Source organism: Tachypleus tridentatus, chromosome 7, assembly GCF_004210375.1.
Source record: "Tachypleus tridentatus isolate NWPU-2018 chromosome 7, ASM421037v1, whole genome shotgun sequence".
In the NCBI taxonomy this organism is placed as follows: Eukaryota; Metazoa; Arthropoda; class Merostomata; order Xiphosura; family Limulidae; genus Tachypleus; species Tachypleus tridentatus.
In genome coordinates this window covers 125,396,463-125,419,146 of record NC_134831.1, presented here as the reverse complement: position 1 = coordinate 125,419,146, position 22,684 = coordinate 125,396,463, and the positions used below count along the sequence as shown (strand labels likewise).

The 22,684-nt window shown below is 34.9% G+C and overlaps 1 protein-coding gene across 1 annotated transcript in view; it reads left to right on the top strand.

Moving 5' to 3' along the window:
• LOC143256529 (proton myo-inositol cotransporter-like) overlaps window positions 1-6,501 on the top strand; it is a 139,230-nt gene extending 132,729 nt beyond the window's left edge. Inside the window, exon 9 of the mRNA XM_076513874.1 lies at window positions 469-6,501. Coding sequence (XP_076369989.1) covers window positions 469-698 — 230 coding nt within the window. The 3' untranslated portion in view covers window positions 699-6,501. The remainder of the gene's footprint in view (window positions 1-468) is intronic.
• Window positions 6,502-22,684: the final 16,183 nt, after the last annotated feature.

The window sequence follows — 22,684 nt, the reverse complement described above, 5'->3', positions numbered from 1 at the left end:
GGTGGAATTGTGTGGAATATTATTTCTCGTTTTTATGCCCGAAATGATACATACAGACCATTTTTATATCTTTTAAGAGCCAAATATGGTCAACGCTCTACTAATTTTATATGATTCCCGAGCAGATTCGATGAAGTTTTATTACTAAGCCTAAACCTAGAACGATATTCCTGTTTCATAATGTAAGCGAACAACACAAGTTATATGTGAGGTCTGTATTTTAGAAAATGCGTTTCGAAAAACTTTTAGACAAATCTATAAAAGAGTTTGTGACGTGTTAATATTTTAAACAATTAGTTTAAAACACCGGAAGTGTATAAAAGATCTTGTGAAATCATTAGTTCTCTCTCATTACAGGGATTTACTTTTACACTTATCTTATTTAGCACGTATAATTCTCTTATCTTCCTAATTTTTTATTATATTACCAAGATACAAGTTCTAAGATATATTTACTAAATTATTTAGGAATATTCTGGCTTTACATGAGTGTTGCTGTCCTGGCTTGGATATACTTTTTTCTAATGCTGCCAGAAACCAGAGGAAAACGCCTTGAAGAAGTGGAAAGCTTGTTTGCTCATCCCTGGTGGCAGGATGCGACAACAGCGGACGAAAAGAAAACGGTACAGTATGTTCATATTCGAGGTATCAACCAAGCAACCAATGTAGACGATCCGGACTCTGGAGAAGAAAGCTGACGATTTTCTTACGTTCAGAGAGAAATTATGTACCATTACATCCAATTCAGCCCTTAGAGACCAGCAGCCAACCCTGTAAATCGTTCGAGTTTTTCCATATTATTTATCGTATACAGTTTGTGGTCTTTATAGTATGTGACTCCTGCTCTCTGAGATTACGCTGTTAAGTTATTTACACATTTCTACCAACTAACACCTTAACACCTTAAGCCAAATAAGTACAGTGAAATTGTTTTGTTTAGTTTGTTTCCTTTTATTACTAAAATTTCTAAATTATTAAGGTTGATTGAAATGTTTCAGAAATAATTCTCTTTCGAAACACCAGGGCATCACCATGTCATAATAGCGATATCGTGATTTCAAATACTTCCCATCCTGAGCACAGGAACTCTATTTATAAATTATATAAACATGTGAAACAATTGCAGACATATTCAGAAATGCACGAAATATAAATTCAGCGACATTCAGAAAGTGGTTGATTTGTTTAGTGTTATAAGTAAAGACTGATGATGGTCTTTACTACATTTCTTTTTAGCATTTCTTGGACATTTTAAAACACGCTTTAGATATTTTGGCAGTCATTGAGCTTAAATATTTTATAAAAAATATGTGAGCACAAAATCTTAATGTATCAGTCAACAAGCAATTTGTCTTTTATATGTCTTATAAGACGTTGTATTTATTCGTTGGAGTTGTCAGTAATGACGTTTCATGCAGTAAACCAAAACCTAAACCAACGCAGACTGCAATAACAAAGGCATATGATTGAAATTTATTGTTGATGAATTAACACTATTTTCGTTAGTGTTGAAAAAAACAAACAAATGTTGTACCATCAGTGACGTAACAATGAAACTTTCTTACATATAATATAGTTAGTTATTACGGCAGACAATTTGTTTGCCCTTTTTTAAAATTACAACAATATTCAAATCTTTTTTTTTAACTTTATATTTATGAAACGAATTTTGTTACAAGATTAATGTTAAAATAAACACCAGTTACGAAGAACAACCTTATTTGTAAACGATTCTTCAAGATTTAACCATATGAAAACTATATTTCACGAAAGAACGTACAACTATGATTCCATACATCAGGGCCGGGCGTGGTTAGCTTGGTAGTGTGCCTGGATCATATATAAATACGAATATTCACAGTTTGACACGCACTGACCTCTAGGTCACGCTCGAACCGGAACATTTTGAAACGAAGAAATAAAAATAGAATTAATGCACAACTGAAGGATAGGTGACGAAAACATGTTTGAAATTATGAATACAAATTGAAAGTTCGAGTTATAAACATGTGTGTGAAATACTTTGGAACGAGTTTTAATATGCGTGCTTAGGCCTTTCACTATGAGCCAAAGAGTCTTAAAGCTTTTACTCACGCGAGAGAGAATCACGAGTGGATTTAACCGATTTATGAATGTATTTATTCCTCTATCTGTCAGTTAACAGTATGCAACATTGGTATGGAGGCGCTAGCTAGTTGTGTTTGAATGCTGAATAATTAAACAAAGCAATAACACAAACTCAGGTCAACGAAATAACGAAAAGTCGAATTTTTAAATTTCTTTCTTTTGTGAAGTACATTATCTCGGGTAAAATAAAATATGGCTAAAGGTTTAAGCTTTTCTCGATGTATGGTAGAAATCTGATCTTCTGAGTTAGAAACCCTTGTGTTCCTGTTGTTAACACTTGAGGTATGGTATTCTTATAGTGATAACAATATAATACTTCAGTATTTTGTATGTGTTTAAAAGCAGTTTTCATGCTTTCGAAATGATGCAGTATTTGTTTCAATTTGTATAACCTATCTTTCTCTTTGATGACTATTTCCATAAAATTCATCGTGAGCGTGCTTTATATACGTATTTGTATGTATTGATGTATTCAAACAGGCACATATTAAATTATTTTGTATGGTGTTACAAAAATACGTATCATTTCTTCAGTGCTTTTCGCTTAATTCTAATAATGTAATCAGTTGTGTCAGATTTTTTTTCCCCGATGTGGAAATACAATCCAAAAGAATTATGATGTAGCTTATATTCAGTTATTTATGGACATCATAGATGTTTAGTGACCACTAATTAATGATCCATTGCTTTCGTTTATTACACTATAGCGTTTACAATACTTATCAATGGAAAGTATTTGATTATATTTGATAATTATCAATGATAAAAGAATATTAATTGGTTGAAACTACAGTTTAAAAGTCGTAAAATTATGTTATATAACGAATTATATTTGCTTCTCTGTGCATTATTTTTTTCAAGTACTTACTGAATTTCCGCGTCATTGTTAAAAAATCTAAAGGAAGAATAGATGTCGTTAGTTCAATATGCTTATATTGGAAACATAAATCACGTTAACCATTAAGATTGCAAGTACACGTGATATGAACAGCCACGTGGAAAACGAATATTATATATATATATATGATTGTGGATTTTCTACGTGAACATAGATTCAAATTACACTCTTTTTACATATTACAATAATAAAAAACGGAATCTGAAAGTAAACCTTTAAAAATAAATTATTTAGTTTCGTTGTTGGCCTTTTTTAAGAGCCACGCTCCAAAATGGGCTGTCTGCGCAGTCTGCTGTCAGGAATCGGACACCTTATTTTAATATTATAAGTCTATAAACAGTTGACATCCTTTTAAGCTCTTAAACACTTTTTAATACTTGTTCTGGGCGGTATGTTTGAGGACTATACAATGAGCTGTCTATACTGTGTCCACGGCAAGTGTCTAATAAACCTTATTTTAGCATTCTAAGCCCTCAGAAGTGCTGTTGAGTCACCTGGAACATTTTTAAAAGTCTTAATTTAGAGATGATAGGCGTGATTTTACATGCTGTTATATAAGTGACTTGTTTGTTACCGATCTCGCCTGTTATCATTATGGTTTGAGATGTTAAAATCTCGTTTTACTTGTTATTTCATCGTTGGTCAGTTGTTTTGATGTTAAACACATATATATCGGTTAACGAGCGATGCAGAAATGTGTGGCTAAAAGTGTGTCATGTGTTTGCTTTCCTTCTGACACCCCTTTTTTATCGGTGAGCATCCTGAGCCTTAAGTAAATAAATAATGATTTGATTCAAAAAGGGTCACAGGAGTGGGATTAGTTTAACGTGTTTTCGCAGATATGTTTATTACTTAAGGAAACGAGCCGTTTGTTTGGAAATAAACAAAAATATGATTCTTAATAATTTTGATGAAACTGTACATTATATTTATATATCTTCATCACATTACAACTCCTTTGATGCTATAAATTAAATGAGTTATTGAATGAACTAAAACTTTTTTCTTTCATGAATAAACTGAAGTTGAAAGCCATACATGTATGATTGGTATCGGTTATCTAACACCAGTTAAGTCATTGTTCATATGTACAATACTTACATCATTATTCGAATTATAATATTCAAAAATTCCAAAACGTACAATAGAAGGTGAAAAATTCATAAACATTTCTTTCACTGGCGTATTTAGGTAGGGACTAGAGAGGGCTCAGCTTCAGGGCCCATGGTCTTAATAGGGGTCCATTGTTAATTTTATTCTATGTAAAATTACATGGAATGCAAAGCTCACAAAAATTATTAGCCCCTGGGCTCGCACAACCTTAAATTCTCCACTGACAGAGTGTCATCCGTGCATGATCGAATTTGACATTTTGTAATATATTTATCTTTAATTCGTAACATCAGATCTGTATAAAATTGTATTATGTAAATATTAAAAATCGCCTTTATTTATTTTTGAATACAGAGGGCAGTTGTTTTGTTCTATAAATTCTTGTGCTTGGTTTAGCGCAAAGCTGCACCTACGTCATGTCTACAGGAGGGAGTCAGATCTCTGATTTTAGTATTGCTAGTTCGTAAACTTACCGTTGACACACAGTAGGAGAGGGAGGCTAATAAGCATGATAAAATGCTTCAGGTAAATTTTAATACCGGTGAAATTAGTAATCATAATTAATAATTAAATTGTTAAAATTATTTGGCTTCTAACGTAGCAGACGTCATTAATATTTCTTTAAAATTTTCTTTATGAAAGTGCCAATTTCTTAAACTATCTTTAAACTCTAGGAACATTAGTTAACATATTTAAATTTTAGTGAAATAATGTTATTTCTATTGTTAGCCCCCAGTGGCTCAGCGGAATGTTTGAGGACTTACAACGCTAAAAACGGGGTTTCGATACCCATAGTGGGCACAGCACAGTGTAGCTTTGTGCTTAATTTAAAACAACAAAAACAATCCTATTGTTAAATTTAGAGAGAGACGTGTTTTGTACGTAGACCGTGAAATATGTAAATGTATCAGAAGAGGTAAAAAATAAGCGTTAGGATATAGATAAAATTTGGGGTTTAATTGTATATTATTTAGCAAAACACTACTAGGCTGGCTACATGTACTTACACTATATATATATATATACATATATATTGTAACCATAAATTTTCAACCCATAAACAAAACACATTAACATGGAATAAAATACGGTAGATTAACGATTACTCTCTTAAGGTAGTCAAATACCTCGTCATCTGATTAGTGACGCGCATGAATGAATTAACGAGATTCCCACTGTCCCTAACTACTGTCTAGTCAAACCACAGCCAAGGGAAGTGGCTTGAAGACATCAACCGGGAATACAACATATTTTATTTCATGTTAATGTGTTTTGTTTATGGCCTGAAAATTTATAGTTATAATACAATTAATCAGAGGTTGAGATTTTCTGTTTTTAACGCAGTCCTTCCTCATGATTTTATTTATTTATTTAACTTCATTTGGATGTAATTATTTAATCTCACTAATACATAGATATATACATATATATGTTAATGTATATTTTATTGATATCAATAATAGAAACCTGTTTTTTTTTATAAAGCAGAATTTCATGCAATAATAACCAACTGCAAAAGCTTTTTAAATCTACATAAATTATTTTTACTTGCTACATACCGACATGTAATTGTAGGTTTGTTTTTTATCAGCTAAAATGTTTAAATACGTAACTGTTAACGTATAATACCCGATACTACCTTGCGGCTTTTCAAACTCTCAGCATAATTTACAAACATAATACTAGAAATAAAAACCTAGCACGTCTTTAATAAACAAGAGGACCCTCTAGCCCGTCTTTAAGCGACTTTGTAAAATTTTGGTAGTTTTGTACGAATTACAGTTTAGTTTATCTTTGCTGACGGTAACCGAGAACAGTCTACTTGTTTATTTATGAATCTATATAATTACAAGATAACGGATAATAAGTAGGCGATATTCAATGTTATATAAGTGTTCTCTATCTAAAAATGTATAACTCGTGTGATTCAAACCTTTAATTCTAAATCCTATAGCCCATTCTATAGTTCCAAGTTCATTGTAATTATTACACTTAAAAACAATTTTGGGTCAGAGGTCATTGTTGTAGTTTAGGTTCGTTTTTCTGGTCACGTGATTAGAATATCATTAGATATAGTGGTACACTGCAGCCTGTATTATATCACCATGTTTAGTTTTCAATAGTCACCGGATTGCCATCGAATAGCTCTAATTTAAAGTTTTAATGTTTAATTTAAGTCATCCAATATCTATATGTTAGTTTTATTGTAATTAATTCAACTTGAGTGTCTTCTCTGAGTTCTTTAAAATTCTTGAAATAATTTGTTAAGATTGTAAAACTGGTTCATATATGTAGTTCAATGTGAAATAAATGATTAACATGTACTCAAGCACTTGTATCTATGTGCACATGAAATAAAGTATTACTGTAAAATCACAAAAGTTTGCCTAATAAGCTCACAGTTCATTTGTTCGTGTGGTATTAATAAATACATGAATGAAATTACCCATGCAAAAAACGAAGGCCTTTCAATAGAAAGGCCTTTGTCTCTATAAAAATGCTTTATAACAGACACCTGCCATGTGAATGATGGAAAGTTTTTCAACATTTTTGAGCATGAAAAAAAAATTGTATTCTTCTTGAGATTCGAAACTAAATTTAGTCATGAGATGTTTAAAACTAATCAAAGGTGTAGTTCCTCTCCAGAAATTTGATATTTTAACGCACCCTGAACTTATGATGCAGGAAATATTTTGTGGTAACGTGTTTGTTTATTTATAGCAAAGCCACAGAGGGCTATCTGCTGAGTCCACTGAGGGGAGTCAAACCCCTGATTTTAGGGCTTTAACTCCGTAGATTTACCACTGCACCAGCGGGGGACTTGTGGAAACGTAGTTTGGATCGTTGTAAATTTCGCACAGAACTACACAAGGGCTATCTGCGCTAGCCGTCCCTAATTTAGCAGTGAAAGACTAGAGGGAAATCAACTAGTCATCACCGTCCACTGCCAACTCTTGGACTGCATTTTACAAAATAATAGTTATGTTGACCGTTACGTAACAACGCCCACACAGCTGAAAGGGCGAGCGTATTTGGTGGGACGGGTATTCGATCCCACTGATTTGCGGAAAAGAACAGATTCGAATCCGGTTCACTAGCTGTGAGACACTACAGGGCCTTCTTGCGACCCATTCTTATAATTGATAAACCAAGGAATAATAATATTCTATGTGTTGTTGGTACCAAGTCTTGGGCTCACATTTAAAATAATTTAGTAATCAATTACGAATAACGTTTCACAATGATACTGGTGACACTTTTGTGTGTATGTATCAGTGACATTTCTTCTTTTTTTTAGGTACCAAATCGATAAATATTGTCTTTCTGAGTTCTGCCTATACCATGTCTGTGAAATATCAATAACACCTTCTGGATACCCGACTATTTCGGTGCCCGTGTTTTTGCCCCAAGAATATTTTTAGTTATCAAATCAATAAATATCATTTCTCTCATGCATGGTGGTATCATGTTTTTGGCGTGTCAAATACTTTTTGAATTAGTTACCAAATAAATAATTACTGCTTCTATAAGTTTTTGATGCAACAGTTACTTTCTTTGAGGTAATACCAATAATCAATAATAATACTCAATAACATCGATAGCAAACTTTCCGTGCACCAGCATCTTTATATAAAATCAGTGAAAAGTATTTCCTTCAACACTAACTAGATTATTAGGCCTAACATTTATGATAAAAAAAACGTTAACCGTAGAAGTTTCTTTTTCTCGCATTTTTCTTAAATTGCGAATTCAAAGTCAGAAGTGGATAAAAATAACATTTTAAATTTATCTTCTGTGTCCCAGATGTCAGTGTCCAAATAGTATATCACCGAGTACTAGAACTCATCGGTAGGGCTGGATGACGACAGAGAGAGAGAAAAAGATTCCCCGAAATGATATTCATGCATACTGTTTATAATACATTAAGGTTACGGTTCAGATAGCGAAACATTTAGGGGCCATATATTTAACGCTTGTGATAAAAATTTCGTTAATTTCATTTTATTCTACATTCTACTACGAGTATCGTGTTGTTCGCTTGCCGATTGTTTTATTTTCTGTTTTTTTTTTTTTTTTAATTTCGCGATGATTAGCTGCTTTCCCTCTAGTCTTACACTGCTAAGTTAGGGACAGCTAGTGCAATTAGCTCTCGTGTAGCTTTGCGCGAAATTAAAAAACCAAAGAGTTAATCCTGTATTTCTCAGCAATATCCACTGGTTTTAGCAATTTTCTTTTTACTTCTGGGCCAAGGACGTCGGAAGACTGATAAGCTTGTCAATCCTGATAAGCTTCTTATTTACTTTAGAAATACAATAACAACAACATGAAACTTGACTCGAGGGAAAAATGTATTTCAAACGTTGCACTTATAGCTTTATCAAAAAAGCAAACACTAGTGTGTAGTAGTTTGGATTTGTAAAAGATGTAGGTTAAAGTGTTTTATTGAAGAAAGGCCTTATAGGCGAAACGTAAATTACATTTGTATTTTTCTTCGAAACAAATCCCATTTGACAACAAAATCTTACAATCTCTATGGCGGAATTTCAATCATCATTTGTTCCTTCGGTCAACTCTATTGATTCTGGAAGCTGATGTCCACCCACGTGAGTAGGGAATCCAGGGAAACTTAGCCAAGTTGTGTGATCTAAAGCTGACCCCGCACTGCTTCTCCGGATCTTCTTTGAACGGAAATTGCGACATTACAGTCTGAGAGTACAACGTAGCCAGTGACATCAGATTAAGTAAGTCAGGTCACGAAGGAAGAAGTACCAATGATAATATAGGATCTGTAACTTTGTTCTCAAAACGTTTGTCTAGCCCTCAACAACAGTAAAGAATATTAAGTTTCTGCAACTGTGAGTTAAGGTGTTATAATAGCAGCTGTGAACTTTCTCGATTTTCTCTCTCAGTTGAGATAATAAAAGCATTCGTGTTACAGAGCGGATCAGCGGTTCCCAAACTCTTTTCTGAGGCTCTTTTCTTGATGTGAATAAAAAAGTGTGACTTTTCCCTTTCAACCATCCGATAGAAATGCCTTAAAATGTGATTTATCAAGCTCAAAAAATAATTACTAAGTGTTGACCCTTCCATCAACTACTTTAGCATGGTGATTGAAAAACACTGCCGTAGTAAAAATATTAACATAATTTTCGTCGGCTTATTGTTTGTTTAGAATTATTATTAATTCAGCATCTTTGTTTTCGACCCTATTTTGTTGGAGCTCCTCTCATGGTTTCCATTTTGGGAAACACGAGCGTAGATGATCCTCTCGAGATACATTACTGTTATTGTCTCAACTTTCAGCTTGGGACGCCACGCCTACTTTTTGAAATACAGGACATCACGCTGATGACGTTCTTCTCTCCCAACCCCCGTGGTACAGCAGTATGTCTGCAAACTTATAGTTCTAAAAACCGAGTTTCGATACCCGTAGTCATAAAAACACACAGATAGCCTCTTGTGTGATTAACTTCGAACAAACTCTTTATAAGTGCGCGTGACTTTCCCAATGTTAACTGAGCTTACTAAAAGTGCTCTGTTTTCGTTTTAAGATCCATAGCCACAGTAATGTCCATCACAGTTGGAAAAATGTCCCAGGTGCACAACATCTCGTGCACTCTAGTAGGCAAGAAATATGAAAGGTTATGAAAAATCAATAACAAACACTAGGAAACAAAAGATCAATTATTATAATATCATTCAGACACTCTTCTCAAACTATGGTCTACCCGATACCTTCACAACTTACTAGAATTATCTACTTCAGCACCTGACAGATGTTGGAACAATGATGATGTGACGTTTAGTCCGCACTGTGAACTTTGATATTATAATTATTTACTTCGCCATTTTGAAAGGCAGAAAAGCAAAGTTAGATCACGCAATTAAATACCATATATGTCTTCTTGACCTGGTCAAAGCAATAAAACTGATAAAAAATAGTTTATCTATTAAAATGAAATTTATATGCATAAGTAAAAGTTTGCCTTGTATATAGGAATGTTCATCTTGGACCAAAGACGGTCGTTTGCGAACGAAACATTTACAAAAAAAGCTAAGTACATCTTATGTTTATAGAGTTTTAATCATTGTGGCGCGTCTTTGTTTTTTGATTTTGATGTTACGTAGAATGTAAAATGGTTCAAAGTTGGATTTTGAACTAAAAACTGGTTGAGTGTTTTATTTCATTCTGATTTTCTCTTGATTTGGTTGTTGTTAAACGCAAATTTCCACAGTGGGACATTGTGTTTTACCGATTGTGAGTGTTGATACACGATTTTAACATCGTAAGCTGGCAGACTTATTACTGAGCCACGAACAACCAAATTCTTAGGAAATGAAACAATATATGAAGAAAACGAGGAACATGCATTGTACTGATATATAAAAAAATGTATTTATGTTTGTTAAAGGTGTATCAGATTTATAAATTGTATAACCATTATTAAAAAGTCTATTGCTTGTTTACTGAGCTAGCAAACAGTGTACTATATTTGTAGGTAGTACACTATACTTGAAGAGTATTGTAGTACAATACACGTGTACGCACGCACACACACATTACTGCAACTTCATGCAATGTAGTATCACTCGACTCATATTCTGAGGGTTGCGGGTTCGAATCCCCGTCGCACCAGACATACTCGCCCTTTCAGCCGTGGAGACGTTATAAGGTGACGGTAAATCCCACTATTCGTTGGCAAAAGAGTAGCCCAAAATTTGGCGGTGGGCGGTGATGACTAGCTGCCTTTCCTTTGGTCTTACACTGCTAAATTAAGACGACTAGCGTAGGTAGTCCTCGTGTAGATTTGCGCGAAAATTCAAAATAACAAAAGAAACAGTTCCACTTCTTTGGATTTGGGTTATATGATATACTCCATAATTATTAAACGCTAGTAGAAATTCATGCCCTTTAGGCAGGTTTAACTGATAGTTCTTGAGTTTTTTTCCAGGAACTGACTGACAGTTCTACGCACACACACGCATTACTGCAACTTCATGCAATGTAGTATCACTCGACTCATATTCTGAGGGTTGCGGGTTCGAATCCCCGTCGCATCAGACATACTCACCCTTTCAGCCGTGGAGACGTTATAAGGTGACGGTAAATCCCACTATTCGTTGACAAAAAAGTAGCCCAAACGTTGGCGGTGGGTGGTGATGACTAACTGCCTTTCCTTTGGTCTTACACTGCTAAATTAGGGACGGCTAGCGCAGATAGCCCTCGTGTAGATTTGCGCGAAAATTCAAAATAAACAAAGAAACAGTCCCACTTCTTTGGATTTGGGTTATATGATATACACCATAATTATTAAACGCTAGTAGAAATTCACGTCCTTTAGGCAGGTATAACTGATAGTTCCTGAGGTTTTTTCCAGGAACTGACTGACAGTTCTTCGACAATGTACTCATACTTGACATTCAATAACGCTCACAATCCATGACAAAAATAATTTCACAGAAATGTCGATTTAAAAATTAGCTATAATCACAGTATTGCACCACAAAGTAAAGTCTACTGAAGTATTTGTGTAGACGCAGTTATCAATGTATGTGTCTTGTTTTTCTGTTGCAACACGAGATTTCCAGTAAAGAGAAAGAAATATTTTTTTAATTTGTTTTTGATTATTTTTATATTTGAAACTTACTCCTTTTTGTAAATTTTATTAGTTAAGTCTGAAACATATCATTTTTCTAAAAATATCAATTGTTTTATTTATTTCTCAGCTATAAAAATACCACCAAGTTATAAATATATTACCAGTTATGATTTGTGATTATTTGGATAATTAAGAACAAAGAAAAATACAGTTATCAAAAATAAAGTTAAGAAGTTCTCTGCGACAGAAAACGGAAGCGAAACGGAAAAATCGTGACCCCTATTACAAATCTACATGCAAACAAGATAAAAATTCGCAAAGTTGGGGGTTACACATCACGTAATAAAAACGTTTTTCTAGTATCATAAAAGCAAGAGTTCCATTATAGTATGATGACAATTTTTATTGAGTAAAGAACAGTACATATAACCTGAACATTTCCCTGAAAGGAGTCGGAACAAGTGCTGTTTACTCGGACTCACATGTAGCATCAACATCCCACGTCAAACAAATTAATACCACAAGAAAGTGTCAAGAGAAAAAAGTCCAAGCGAACCTGACCCTCTCTGGTCTACAAGATCAACGAAGCGACAAATTTACGTTATTTATTTATTTTTACATTCATCTTCACTGTTACAGTGTGTTTATAATTATACAATCTACCAGCCTATTGCTTTCCGATCAATTTAAATATATTCTTCATAATTAACACAATCGGTATTTGTTTTTTGTTGATTAGGATCGTCAGGACTTTAACCCCAGATCTCATCACTTCCAGGTATTCATTTTCCAAAACGAACAAGAGTGGAAGTGCTGATATCTATTTATATAGGGCGACATCTAACGACAAACTCTGTCCCTTATATAAAATGTGCTTGGTGTTTTCTGCTATTAACGCCGTTCGCCAATTCTTCTGATTGATAGTAAAGATAGTTCAAATAACAATAAATAAATAATAGGTTATAAGAATAAATATAAATAATGTTATTAACCGTTGCTTTAAAAATATGATTACTAAACATTTGTTTTGGCGCAGCCTTAATTAACGACTATCTGCGATAAACATCCGTAATTTAGAAGTGAGAGACAAGACAACATCACCTACTATGAACCCCTTATTATTAAACACGTTTCCTGACCGTCACACTATAATACTCCTAAGCCTGAAAAATCAAAGATGTTTAATGACAGAATTTGAACCCGCGACCCGCAGACTGATGTAAATAAATAGGTTACAATATTTTTGTCAGCTTGTCTGATAAATCCTGTTCGTTAGCGAAAGACCGTAGCTGCACTAGATAGGGCAAACATAGTGTGCTTAACGTATTATAACATATTTTACTTTGCCTTCACTCATTATTTCTTAGATGTAACGTCTTGAAAAAGTGACAGTATTTTGACATACGTAAAATAATATCATTAATCAAGCCTTAATATTTAGAATAAATTAGTGGTATTGCTAGTTTATTCACTGTAAGGTATAATCGATCACTTTAAAGTAATAGATTACCATCTGATAAGATTACCACATAAAATATGAATGGAGACGCTTGCTTATTTTAACACAAAGTTATCTGCTTTCTGTGCACATAGAGAATCCAACCACTGATCGGTGTCTATAGATGAGACATGTTACTGTCGCACTATGGCAGAGAGTTAAGTCACTCAAAGATCGTCCATCTCACCACACCTATAAAAGTACATCGCCCTAAATTACTATGTTATTACATAACAATCCTGCAGGGGTTTGATGAAGATGTCTTGCTGTTCGTCCTTTGGATATAGTAACATACAGATTAATATGCTTGTAAGAAGTGGTGTAGTAGTGTGGAGACACGGTGAATGACGTTCCCTTACTCTTTTTTTTTAGCGGAACGCCGTTTCTTCACAATTTCGAACGAATCCGACTTACAGCTATTTAACTTCGTGAAGGTTTGTCCACCCTTAGAAGAAATAATAATTAATCCTTTTGATTCAGGTTGTACGCAAGCAATCAAAGTATAATGAAATAAAGTATTGGAAAAATGGGCTAAACAAACGTATAGTTCTGTTAGTATTGATCACGAAGTTCCAAATCCTTATGACAGAACTTACATTTCTCACCTTTTCACATCTTTTTGGCCCTCCAGTGGCACAGTGCAATGCTGTGGAATGTGTCGAGGATTTTTTACCATGGACCACAAAATCCCAAAGTAACTCTCCTCCCGAAAATCTTTACTTCGTGTTTTTTTTTGAAGACCATTTATTATTTATTTTACTTTTAGCGACGGAAATAAAAATATTTCGATAATAAAGCAATGAATCGCTACTGATGGCATCAGACTGTTCACGTGACTTTACCACCAATGATAGCAGCTTTCCCTGAATTCTCACTGCTTCGGAAACATAGTGTAGGGATTATCAGCTTGTTTGTAGTACAATGGTTGTCTAAAGTTCTATAGGGAAGTGAGAGAAAATACTTACTACATGACTCTGTACAAATTCAGATCCAATCAAATAAGTTTAAGTGTTAGTTATCCTTCGGGGTAAGTCGGGTGTGGGTTTAAAAGCGTATAAATGTTTTTCAACATCCTGTTTCATATTTTACAACACTTACACAGTAACCAATAAATGCTTAGTTTCAGTAATATAAAATCTGACAGTTTTGTTTTAACTAGTATTACTAACTTAGTATTCTTTCTAATAAAAAGAACACTTTATTTTATCGAAAAATATGTCGTGGACATAAAAATGGGTGAAAAACTAAAACAAACATACCTGCAATCATTTTCCACTAAACAAAAACAAATAAAACTAACAGAAAATGCAAATTGTGGAAATTTTGAATTTCGCGCAAAGCGACACGAGGGCTATCTGCGCTAGCCGTCCCTAATTTAGCAGTGTAAGACTAGAGGAAAGGCAGCTAGTCATCACCCACCTACCGCCAACAATTGAGCTACTTTTTTACCAACGAATAGTGGGATTAACGCCCCCACATCTGAAAGGGCGAACATGCGATTCGAGCCCGCGATCCTCAGATTATAAGTCGAACGCCCTAACCACCTGGCCACGCCGATCCTAGGTAGAGAACTGCTGTGCTTATTTAAGACATTTATTACTTTCGTGTAAACAAGTCACCAGTGTTTCAGAATGAGCGTTTCAATAATTATTATTGTTTTTAGATAAATAACCTGTTTGAATTAACGGAACAATTTAACACAGTATCAAGTTTTTCTACAGAATTGTGAAACTTACCATTTCATTTTAGGTACTTCCAGGTTGTGTTTTTTATGTGAATTTTGTTTCCACGTTTCAAGTTGGTCTCATACGTTAGACTCCACTACATGAATGTAAGTGAATCCTGGTGTATGATTATTCTCAAACATACTATACCGAACCTACCATTTTCGTTGTTTATACGTTATGTGTGTTTGTGTGTTTTTCTTATAGCAAAGCCATAGCGGGGAATCTGCTGAGCCCACCGAAGGGAATCGAACCCCTGATTATACCTTATGTTATAAGAAATATAACTTTTTAAATAGCCTGGCATGGCCAAGTGTGTTAAGGCGTTCGACTCGTACTTCGCGGGTTCGAATCCTAGTCGCACCAAACATGCTCGCCCTTTCAGGCGTGGAGGCGTTATAATGTGACGGTCAATCCTACTATTCGTTGGTAAAAAGAGTAGCCCAACATTTGGCGGTGGGTGGTGATGACTAGCTGCCTTCCATCTAGTCTTACACTGCAAAATTAGGGACGGCTAGCTCAGATAGCTCTTGAGTAGCTTTGCTCGAAATTAAAAAAACAACAACAAACTGTTAAATAATATTTTGTCTTTTTTATGTAATATAAGTGTTGTAGTGTGGTTTATTTTAAACGGTTTCTGATTTCACTGCGTCATTTCATTTCAAACAACTTATATTTACACATGGAAAGATTTTATTTTATTGTACCGTTATTGGATTTTTAAATGTATTTTGATATTACATTACGTTCTTACTTTGGATGGGTATAATGGGAAGGATGGAAGACTGTGATAACCTCGGTCATAATTTAACCTTTCTATTTAATTTTTACCATCGAAACTAAGAACTTGTAATCATAATTTTATTGACGTTTGTTTCATGTTATGTTGAAGCTAAAATTTGCAGTGTTGTTAATTAAAATTATGGCTTGAATATTAATTTCTCAATCACCTGGCCAGAAACACAAAACCCTAATCTAGTTTAATCTGTCTGTGCGCCAGAAAGAACCAATATCAGCAGTGATGCATAACTGACCAGAATGGGCATGATCCAGTAACCAGTGTATGGGACATTGGATTTGATGGTTCTTGGTTGGTGTCAACCCCAGATTAAGACATGGGCTTACCAGGCTAAAGCCCAGGACATCACACTCATTAGGAGGCCTCAAGCTATGACTATAAATATAGTAAAGGTTCTGTCTCGAGGGGGGCTCTATGAGTTGAAAAGCCTAGGACCAATGAAACGCTAGTTCGGCCTTGGTTTGGGCACTGTTGAAGAAAATGAACAAAACATCGCATTCTACAGTTTGGGACTGTAATTCCGTGACAAAAACAATGGTAAAATCATACTTTTCAATTGGATAAAAGTATCTCAAAAACTGTCAGTGGTTTTGTTGACTAGGTATTTGTCTTTCTCACCTTTAATGTATCAGCTCAAAATTAATATCAGACAGCGTAGAATAGATTTGTACTGATCTCGAAACAAAGAAACTTATAAGTGGAATGTACGAGTAGAGAAAACTGACAATTCGCATTTATTAACGGCATGGCCAGGTTGTTAAGGCGCTCGACTTGTAGTCTGAAGGTCAAGGGTTCGAAACCCCGTTACGCCAAACATGCTCGCCATTTTAGCCATGGGGCGTTATAACGTGATGGTCAATCTTACTATTCGTTGGTAAAATATTAGCCCAAGAGCTGGTGGTGGATGGTGATGACTAGCTGTCTTCCCTCTTACATTTGTAAATCAGGGATAGCTAGCTTAGATAGCCCTCGTGTGGCTTTGCGCGAAATTCAAAACAAAGAAATCGCATTTTTAAAGGAAAACAAAATACACTTTAAAATTTAATACCGTGGTTAAGGAGGGTAGGATCCTTTTAACTTATCTGAACTGTTAAAGATAGTTCAGAGAAACGAACACCATCTTATAACTTCAGATGGTGTTTTTTAGGGACCAGCGTTCTGATATATAACTTCCTAAAGAATATGATTGAAGTTTATAGTCTAGCCTGACATGGCCTGGTAGTTTGGGAGCCCAACTCGCGATTTGCGAATTCGAAACATGTTCGTCCTTTCAGCTGCGTAAGCGTTGGAAAGTCACAGTCAATACCACAGTTTGTTGGTAAAAAGAATAGCCCAAGAGTCGACGGTTGCTAGTGTTAGCTAACTGCTTTCCCTCTGGTCTATCGCTGCCAAAGTAGGTACGGCTATGGCATACAGCCTTCGTGTAGCTTTGCGCAAATTTCAAATCAACTCAAATATCCAATCAGCAGCCTTGAAAATATCCAGGAAGAACAAACGTGTTCTGAAAGACAAGTTTCTTTTAATTATATTTCTCCTTCTTTTTCTTTTCTTTCATTTATTTTATACGTACTGGGAACAGAACAGGACCATTTGGATAATTCTTGGCTTTTGGAACTAGTTTTTAGAAATTTGTACCATACACCAGCAGCAAAAGTGGATTTTTTTAAGACTAGTGTTCCTATAAACTCAATTTTACAACTGTTATTCAAACTGTTTTTTAATTTTTGCTTGACAAATTATGTTACTCTTGTGCAATCATAACACCTTTTAGATGATTTTTAAATTAAAAAGTTAAAACTGGACAAAAATATTGTTTACCATTTTTTTCATAACACTCTACTTAGCGTCATGGGACAGCGAGTGCTGTTGGCTGGCTTTCTTTCATCTTGTAAGTAGATTCACAGTTAGGGAAGGTTATATCTGAATTGGGGCCTGGCATTGCCTAGCGCGTAAGGCGTGCGACTCGTAATCCGAGGGTCGCGAGTTCGCGCCCGCATCGCGCCAAACATGCTCGCCCTCCCAGCCGTTGGGGCGTTATAATGTGACGGTCAATCCCACTGTTCGTTGGTAAAAGAGTAGTCCAAGAGTTGGCGGTGGGTGGTGATGACTAGCTACCTTCCCTCTAGTCTTACACTGCTAAATTAGGGACGGCTAGCACAGATAGCCCTCGAGTAGCTTTGTGCGAAATTCCAAAACAAACAAACAAATATATCTGAATTACAGAGTTCTTCGACCTGGCAGTTTAGACAAAGGGTTCCCAAACTTTTCAGACCTGCGGAACTTCACATCAGAAAGGAAAAACATTCCGTAGCCTTAATAACAAAATCACTAAAAATAGAAAATAGCACCAGATAAATTGGTCACTAGCACCAGATAAAGTTTACTTCAAACTTTTAGAATGTAAATTTATTAAAGATATCAAAATTTAAAGAAAAATGTTTACTTCTACTTACTTGTTCAAAAAATCCTGTTTGCAACATTTGTATTAGTAAAAGTAAAAGTACGGATGAACTTGCTTTTTTGACAAAATAGTTCAGTATTTGGAGTTGTGGTTGTTACCTGTAAGCGCAAGTAATCTTCAATATTTAGCCTGTTTCTAGATTTGGTCTTCGTAGCTGTATACAGTGAAATGTTTGTTCACGAACATATGTTGTTGGAAAACGCATCAAAATATTCAAAGTTCTGTTACTTACTTCAGGGTATTCCATGGGTGTTTGAATCCAAAATTATGAAAGTTTTTCCTGTTAAAATTTTGTTTTTAGGGTTTAACCAGTTGAAATTTCTATAAGCTGTTCTTTCTCTTTCAAAGGTAAATCATTGGTATTTGCAGAGTCAACAAAGGGATTTTGAATCCACAGTAATTTTTTTTTTTTAAATGAGGTGGGAAGTACTCCCCAATAGTTGTACACAAATCAGATATGTGCTGCAACACTGAAACTTTTGCATCTTCACTTAAGGAAATTTCATTCATAAGTAAAAAAAACACTGACATTTTCGCAGCAATCAAGTTCTTCCATAAGTATACATTCATTCCAAAGTTTTAGCTTACGTTGTAGCGTTTCCATTTTACTCTGAACTTTGAAGCACGTTACCTTGGTACCCTGCGTTGCAGCATTCACTTCATTTAGATAGGCAAATACGTCCTAAAAATAAGCCACTTTCTATATCCAGCATTTGTTTCTTAATTTGTATGCAATTTCAAAATGGCATTCAGATAAAAAGAAACCTGTCTCCTCACGCAGTTTGTAAAACCGAACAAGCACTTTTCCCCAAGAAAGCTATCGGACTGCAGTATGAAGCAGCAAATGTTTATACAAACTTTCTATATCCTCACAAAGTAAACTGAAGATCCTCACATTGAGTGGCTTTGATTTTATAAAATTAACTATTTTTATGACATCACTCAATACCTCTTTTAAGTCTTCTGGCATTCATTTCATTACAAGTCCATGATTATGAAGACAGCAGTGGATGCTCTCGATATCTGGGTTTTTCTTTTTTATGCGTGCCACTGTGCCTGAAAAATGTTCAGTCATAACTGTAGCTTCATCAGTTCAGATACTTGAGCAAAGCTGCTATTGGGTCTCATGTTCTTCCATAAATAAATGGACCAGTTTAACTATTTCTTCGCCTGTTGTTTGAGTATGCAAAGGTTTGCAAATTAGCATGTCTTCTTCAGAACTAGCTTCGTGAATATAGTGAACAAACACAAGCAACATCGCATAACCTGCAATATTTGTTGATTCGTACGTCTGAAGCGAAAACGTTGGACTCGCTTTTACTCGCCTTATTAACTCCATTAAGCAATTTGCTGCCAGAAAGAGGCACAGTGTTAATGTTTTTAAGAAATTTCTCTTCAATCGTGCAGTCTACCAAATCCTTTGCGGATGGTTTTATCAAATCTGCAATTGTATGAGCTTCACGTGCTTTTACAATACGGTAACTAACACGATATGAAGCAATAACAGCACCTTTGTTGTCTTGATGGATAAACGAACGAAATGTATCTTTCCTTGCATTTAATTGCAAACACTTTCTTTTGAAATACTCGGAATTTGGAGTTTTTAATTGGGAGTGTTTGGTTTCTAGATGCCGTTTTAACTTTGCTGGATGCAAACTACTGTTATTCAACAATGTTCCACATTCAACACACAACACATAAGGTCCATCTTCATTACCTGTCCATGTGAAACCATATTAAATAAAACTTTCATCATACTTTCCTTTCTTTCTTGTTTCACAACTTCTAACATCATCTAGAGTTGAAGTGTTTGCACATGACGATAAAGCCGATGAATTCGAATTAAGCCCAGGCCTAGGAAGATTTTTACTCGTTTCAGATTTGTTACTGACATTCAGCCATTATAAGGGCGACAACGGCCCGGCATGACCAGTTGGGTTAAGGCGTTCGACTCGTAATCTCAGGGTCGCGGGTTCGATTCCCCGTCGCACCAAACATGCTTGCCCTTTCAGCCGTGGGGATGCTATAATGTAACGGTCAATCCCACTATCCATTGGTAAAAGAGTATCTCAAGATACGGCGGTGGGTGGTGATGACTAGCTGCCTTCCCTCTAGTCTTACACTGCTAAATTAGGGACGGCTAGCGCAGATAGTCCTCGTGTAGCTGTGCGTAAAATTAATAAAACAAACGCTGTACAAAAAAAGTAAAAATATATCTTCAATATAACACGTTTATCGCGTATTGGGACTTTTTAATATTTTATTCTGCCTAACACCAGACAATTTTACTCTGCTTAGGGGAAGTTCTCGCGGTGAAAATGTTAATACAATCACAATTAACTTCGACCTGTGGCACCACTGGTTGCTAGAAGATATGGCACCATTTCAAAATCGCATGCGTCATTGGAGATGCAAGATTGTCTAATAATTTTCGTATGAAACATCGGTTAACCCAGGGTAGTGATGCCAACATTCTTTTAAAAGCCAGATCTGGATTAGCGGCTAAATTTCGAACGAAATGACGTCACAGCTGAAACTTGTCCAAATTTGGCACATGGTCATGCAATTAGATGCACTATCAATTGTTTCAATTTCAAAGTATATTTATATGAAGAAGAATTATATTTATTTATAATTGGTAATTGTTAGGTTAGATTAGATTCATTGTAGCTTAATTAGACATTGGTATAAATGAGCTCTATAACGTCATACGCCCGCATGACGTCATGTTTCATTTTGTTTTATTTCGTTTGAGATTTAGATGCACGTCAGATCTGGCTTAATATTTTGTTATTTGGCTGTAAAATTTCTGTTTAAAACAAAAACAAATTGTAAACATAATAAGTTACCATTTTAATTTTAAAAATATATTATTGTAGCGGCCAAACCTTTTTTTTCCACAAATGTTTATTTCTGACTTCATTATGGTAACATTGATCTTAGGTCAGTAGGTCATTGAATGATGATAAAACTGAAATACTTGAACGAATTTCATTAAGAAGCTATTTTATGTCTGTGTAAATACTTTTGAAGTGATAAAGATGTAATAATACGTTTTTAGACAAATTAACAATTAGTTGTCACCCTTGTTTGTTTGTTTGTTTGCTTGCTTTTTTTTAATTTCGCGCAAAGCTACACAAGAGCTATATGCGCTAGCCGTCCCTAATTGGGCTACTCTTTTACGAACGAATAGTGGGATTGACCGAAACAACATAGCGCCCTCCATGGCTGAAAGGGCGAGAATGTTTGGTGTGACGGGAATTCTAACCCGCGACCTTCAGATTATGAGTCGAACGCCTTAACCCGCCTGGCCTTGCCGGGCCTTTTGTAGAGCTTATTCTGTTTCAGTTTTATGGTTTAAGGAAAAAATATTAAAATTTCTTTGCGGCTCCTCACGTAGTTTGCATAATTTAAAAAACCACGTTCGTATAAAATACTCTTGACCCTGTGTATTTAATTAAATGCAAACCAACTTAATTTACTATCTAACTCTGCGCATTGTAAATAATCGAATTTCGAATTTCAGCGTTGTAAACAGAACCAGATGAAGGATTTATAGGCCCTGAACAAACTTTGTGTGAGAACTAGAAAAACGATCTTAATGAATAAGTCAAGTACAGTTAAAAAATAACAAAACTAAGCCTATTTTTTAACTACAGTTTTAGTAATACACAAATACAAGCGATGGGTAGATAATACATAAAATACCAATTCTAATACTTTTAATAAATATTGAGATTTTTTTATTAAGTGGCCAAAGAAATACGTATGAAAGAACAAGCTATAATAACATGTTAATATGAGAAATTATAAAATAACAGGTAAACATAAACGTGTGTTTTATTACAGCACAGCCGCAGGTGGCTATTTGCTGAACCCACCGAGGGGAATCGAAACCCTGATTTTAGTGTTTTAAATCCGTAGCCTTAGTGCTGTATTAACGGAGGGCAGGTAAACCTAAAACGACTGAAACTGCTGTTTTTGATTAGTTTTCTTTTTCTTTTAGTCAACGATACCCTATCGTCCAGGAAAGGAGCGTATGCCAAGCACGCCCTCTCCCCCACTTTGAATTGGAAGTTAATCATAAGCACAGAATATAAGGATAAAACCTAAAAATGAGTAAAATACTTTTTATAACATGTGCGTGAGTGTTTTTTTATAGCAAAGACACATTGTGCTGTTTGCTGTGTTTATCTGACTTTATTGTTTTATGTTCACAGACTTACAGCTGTCCCAGCGCAGGACAAAAGAAATTGAAGAAAAAATGTATTATTGACTGTAAATATTTTACAGACAGTTATTATTTTTTTTGTTCATATTACATTTGACTGAAGCGTATTGATGTCTTTATTAAAGTTTCATTTCATGGGCTTATCATGTTAAGAAAGTGTTAGCAGTCTCATACAGGAACAAAAAGGAAAAATAAGTTTAAATTAATGACGTCATAGCTTGAAAATGGTTCA